The sequence below is a fragment of the Melanotaenia boesemani genome, chromosome 19 (genome assembly GCF_017639745.1).
Source record: "Melanotaenia boesemani isolate fMelBoe1 chromosome 19, fMelBoe1.pri, whole genome shotgun sequence".
Classification (NCBI taxonomy): domain Eukaryota; kingdom Metazoa; phylum Chordata; class Actinopteri; order Atheriniformes; family Melanotaeniidae; genus Melanotaenia; species Melanotaenia boesemani.
In genome coordinates this window covers 1354384-1360209 of record NC_055700.1, presented here as the reverse complement: position 1 = coordinate 1360209, position 5826 = coordinate 1354384, and the positions used below count along the sequence as shown (strand labels likewise).

Here is a 5826-nt window from a genome sequence, read left to right as displayed (position 1 = left end):
GTCAGAAGGAAGACACGCCAGAGGAGTCAGAACGTATGGCTGGATATCTCAGTCGGCAGAACATCCGTCTGTCATGCGGGAGGTTGAAGTTCGATTCCCACAGGGATGAACAGTAACACCTTCCAGGTGGGTCCTCAGGTAAGACGCTGCAGCCCACAGTAGACCGTTGTGGAGAAAAGCTGCTGGATGACAATAACGATGCCGGTAATGTGGTCTTTGGTTTTAATGTATAAAATAAATACAGATACGTCTGAGACTGGTAGCTGGATTTCAGCTTGATGAACTGGTGGAGAGAATCTTAGAAATCAGTCGCTGCAGTGTATTTCTTTCTTATGTTTACATGTAGAATACAGTAGTTGTAAAGTGTTAGGTAATGGAAGGGAAACATTTTCTATCAGTTTTCTAGAAGTGGATCATCACACAGAGCTCACTCTTTTCTTCTGTTCTGTCGAATGTTTTTTAGGTTGTTTGTTGGTTTTAAAGTGTTTGTCAGGAATATAATATTCTGTATGAATTAATCAATGCTGCCATCACCTCAGTAAGCTAGCATGTCCAGCTAGGTACCATAAATGATTAATTTCATCATCTTGGTGCACTTTGAATTAATTAACCAATCAATCAGTCTCCTGCTGTTGGGGTCACATCAGGTCAGACAGCCCCTCCCTCACGGAGGAGTGTACGGTGCAGCGAGGCATCTCCATTAAACCCATGGAGGTGTATTCTGTGGGCGTGTTTATTTCAGATAGCTGTAGTAATCACACTGATAAATAAAAATATAGATTCTCCCTCGTTTGCCAGCCAGGGATGATGCGCCGTTAGCGTTCTCCTCTACAAGCTACGCCGAGGGCAGGCTCTGCTCTGCAAGCTTCTCCTTCCCATCATCCATCCACCCGACATGACGGCAGGAAGGACGACGTCCTTGTAGCCGACGTGCCTTCAGGGCCGAGTCCTCCATCAGAGGCAGCTCTGTGTGTGGAGGGGGCTCATCCACACCCAGATCTGGGGTTTGAGTTCCTGCCTTCCGGAGCCTTTAGGCCACTACCAGAAAGGTCCCCTGGCACAGCAAAGTCTGGTTTCCAGCCTGGACTCTGCTGCAGCTTCTTCCTCATCAACCTGATTTCTGCCAGCAAATCAAAAGTAGGACAGAGCGGGTGATCCGCTGACCCAATTCCTCCTGCAGTCTGATGATCTGCAGAGCCAAGACAGACATGAGCTTCATCAGCGAGTCATGACTCGGACTGGAAGCAGCTGGAGGGTCTCTGCTCCTCTGGCCTCCTGCAGTGAGGGCGTGGAGGACAGATGCTGGTGGTGGGACGGCTGAGGAAGAGCAGCTCTGGTCAGCTGGAAACTTCCCAGAACATCTCCAGACATGAGAGTCCTGGCTCGGTCCGCCATTCACCGCCCAGAGCTTCTCCTCTTCGATTACACTCACAGTAATCTGACAGGTTGGCATCAGCTCGAGGATCTAATCTCAGCTTCACCTGAGGTGACGCAGTTCCTTTTACCTTCAGCTTGTCCTGTCCAGCATGGCAGCAGCAGAATGAGGGTCTTCGCTCTGCCAAGAGGAGCTTCATGGGTATAAAGGCTCCTCTAGATAACTTAAACACAGGCTTTGTTTTTCAATTCGTCTGTTTTGGACGCTCAATACTGGAACAACACAGACCAGAACGATCCAGATCAGAACGATCCAGACCAGAACGACCGAGACCAGAACAGTCCAGACCAGAACGGTCCAGACCAGAACGACACAGACCAGAATGATCCAGATCAGAACGACCCAGACCAGAACGGTCCAGACCAGAACGACCCAGACCAGAACCATCCAGACCAGAACGACACAGACCAGAACGACCCAGACCAGAACGGTCCAGACGAGAACAGTCCAGACCAGAACGACACAGACCAGAATGATCCAGATCAGAATGACCCAGACCAGAACGGTCCAGACCAGAACGACCTAGACCAGAACCATCCAGACCAGAACGACACAGACCAGAACGATCCAGATCAGAACGACCCAGACCACAACGACACAGACCAGAATGATCCAGATCAGAACGACCCAGACCAGAACGGTCCAGACCAGAACGACCCAGACCAGAACCATCCAGACCAGAACGACACAGACCAGAACGGTCCAGACCAGAACGGTCCAGACCAGAACGACACAGACCAGAATGATCCAGATCAGAACGGTCCAGACCAGAACGGTCCAGACCAGAACGACCCAGACCAGAACAGTCCAGACCAGAACGGTCCAGACCAGAACGACACAGACCAGAATGATCCAGATCAGAACGACCCAGACCAGAACGGTCCAGACCAGAAAGACCCAGACCAGAACCATCCAGACCAGAACGACACAGACCAGAACGACCCAGACCAGAACGGTCCAGACGAGAACAGTCCAGACCAGAACGACACAGACCAGAATGATCCAGATCAGAATGACCCAGACCAGAACGGTCCAGACCAGAACGACCTAGACCAGAACCATCCAGACCAGAACGACACAGACCAGAACGATCCAGATCAGAACGACCCAGACCACAACGACACAGACCAGAATGATCCAGATCAGAACGACCCAGACCAGAACGGTCCAGACCAGAACGACCCAGACCAGAACCATCCAGACCAGAACGACACAGACCAGAACGACCCAGACCAGAACGGTCCAGACCAGAACGGTCCAGACCAGAACGACACAGACCAGAATGATCCAGATCAGAACGGTCCAGACCAGAACGGTCCAGACCAGAACGACCCAGACCAGAACCATCCACACCAGGACGACACAGACCAGAACGATCCAGATCAGAACGATCCAAATCAGAACAACCCAGACCAGAACGGTCCAGACCAGAACGGTCCAGACCACAACGACCCAGACCACAACGACACAGACCAGAACGACCCAAACCAGAATGATCCAGACCAGAATGATCCAGATCAGAACGACCCAGACCAGAACGACACAGGCCAGAATGATCCAGATCAGAACGACCCAGACCAGAACGGTCCAGACCAGAACGACCCAGACCAGAACCATCCAGATCAGAACGACCCAGACCAGAACCATCCAGATCAGAACGACCCAGACCAGAACGACACAGGCCAGAACGATCCAGATCAGAACGACCCAGACCAGAACGGTCCAGAGCAGAACGACCCAGACCAGAACGACCCAGACCAGAACCATCCAGATCAGAACGACCCAGACCAGAACGGTCCAGACCAGAACGACCCAGACCAGAACAACTCAGACCAGAACGACCCAGACCAGAACGACCCAGACCAGAACGGTCCAGACCAGACTAGACCATGGACTAGCTCAGTTGTTGCATGTTGTTTCTACAACATGGTGCATTCAAGTGCAGCCTGTAAAGTCGGGAATCTGTAAAATGTAATTTTATTCTTTGTTCAGGTAAATATTACAGAAATGTTTTTATTAAAACTGGAACTTAATTTAAATGTTTAAAGAAATTTATAAAAAATCACGTAATTGTTTAAAATGTTTCTGATGTTTAAAGACTTCACGTCTTCCTGCAAATTTGCTGTTTCCCTTTAATAAATGTCATATTACCCACTTTTAAACTCCGACTTTTAAATTATTTTTTAACTGTGTATTTTTCAGATGTTTTCTGATCAATAAAAATGATCGATGAGGATCAGCGTCACCAGTTGATCAGTTTGTGTCGCCCCCTGCTGGACAACTTGCAGACAGGATGGTTTCAGAAATCCAGCTTCACAAATATTTTACCTGAAGAGGAGGAAAAGCTGGGAGGGAAAAAAAAGAGGATCAGCATCTCAGCTGTCATATTATTCAGTACCAGAAGAACCTGAAGCGAGTTACCTGGCTGGTGAGTTCAGGAAAGCTGAAGGACCGTTTCTGAAATGCTGCAAGCTGCTGAGCAGCTCAGTCATCTGTACCTGCAACACCGGAGCGCTTTCTCACGTGATATTATGAACAGTCCAAAATAGAACGACTCAGACCAGAACGACCCAGACCAGTACGACCCAGACCAGAACGACCCAGACCAGAACGGTCCAGACCAGAACGACTCAGACCAGAACGACCCAGACCAGAACGACTCAGACCAGAACGACCCAGACCAGAACGGTCCAGAGCAGAACGACCCAGACCAGAACGGTCCAGAGCAGAACGACCCAGACCAGAACGACCCAGACCAGAACGGTCCAGACCAGAACGACTCAGACCAGAACGACCCAGACCAGAACGACTCAGACCAGAACGACCCAGACCAGAACGGTCCAGACCAGAACGACCCAGACCAGAACGGTCCAGACCAGAACGACCCAGACCAGAACGACACAGACCAGAACAACTCAGACCAGAACGACCCAGACCAGAACGGTCCAGACCAGAACGACCCAGACCAGAACGACACAGACCAGAATGACCCAAACCAGAACCATCCAGATCAGAACGACCCAGACCAGAACGGTCCAGACCAGAACGACACAGACCAGAATGATCCAGATCAGAACGACCCAGACCAAAACGGTCCAGACCAGAACGACCCAGACCAGAACCATCCAGACCAGAACGACACAGACCAGAACGATCCAGATCAGAACGATCCAAATCAGAACAACCCAGACCAGAACAACCCAGACCAGAACGACCCAGACCAGAACAACACAGACCAGAACGACCCAAATCAGAATGATCCAGAACAGAACGACCCAGACCAGAATGACACAGGCCAGAATGATCCAGATCAGAACGACCCAGACCAGAACGACACAGGCCAGAATGATCCAGATCAGAACGACCCAGACCAGAACGACCCAGACCAGAACCATCCAGATCAGAACGACCCAGACCAGAACCATCCAGATCAGAACGACCCAGACCAGAACGACACAGGCCAGAATGATCCAGATCAGAACGACCCAGATCAGAACGACCCAGACCAGAACGGTCCAGACCAGAACAACCCAGACCAGAACCATCCAGATCAGAACGACCCAGACCAGAACCATCCAGATCAGAACGACCCAGACCAGAACGACACAGACCAGAATGATCCAGATCAGAACGGTCCAGAGCAGAACGATCCAGATCAGAACGACCCAGACCAGAACGACCCAAACCAGAATGATCCAGATCAGAACGACCTAGATCAGAACGACCCAGACCAGACCGACCCAGACCGGAACGGTCCAGACCAGAATGACACAGGCCAGAATGATCCAGACCAGAACGACCCAGACCAGAACGACCCAGACCAGAACGGTCCAGACCAGAACGACTCAGACCAGAACGGTCCAGACCAGAACGACTCAGACCAGAACGACCCAGACCAGAACGACTCAGACCAGAACGACCCAGACCAGAACGACCCAGACCAGAACCATCCAGACCAGAACGACACAGACCAGAACAACTCAGACCAGAACGACCCAGACCAGAACGACCCAGACCAGAACGGTCCAGACCAGACTAGACCATGGACTAGTTCAGTTGTTGCATGTTGTTTCTACAACATGGTGCATTCAAGTGCAGCCTGTAAAGTCGGGAATCTGTAAAATGTAATTTTATTCTTTGTTCAGGTAAATATTACAGAAATGTTTTTATTAAAACTGGAACTTAATTTAAATGTTTAAAGAAATTTATAAAAAATCACGTGATTGTTTAAAATGTTTCTGATGTTTAAAGACTTCACGTCTTCCTGCAAATTTGCTGTTTCCCTTTAATAAATGTCATATTACCCACTTTTAAACTCCGACTTTTAAATTATTTTTTAACTGTGTATTTTTCAGATGTTTTCTGATCAATAAAAATGATCGATGAGGATC

General features: G+C 49.6%; 1 protein-coding gene across 1 annotated transcript; it reads left to right on the top strand.

Moving 5' to 3' along the window:
- Positions 1-1572: 1572 nt before the first annotated feature.
- On the top strand, positions 1573-5556 carry LOC121630390 (uncharacterized protein DDB_G0290685-like). Its single transcript, XM_041970674.1, has 3 exons — positions 1573-1576; positions 1662-3305; positions 3995-5556. Exons 1-3 carry the CDS (start codon positions 1573-1575, stop codon positions 5554-5556), a joined length of 3210 nt encoding a protein of 1069 aa, XP_041826608.1.
- The last annotated feature ends 270 nt before the right edge of the window (positions 5557-5826 follow it).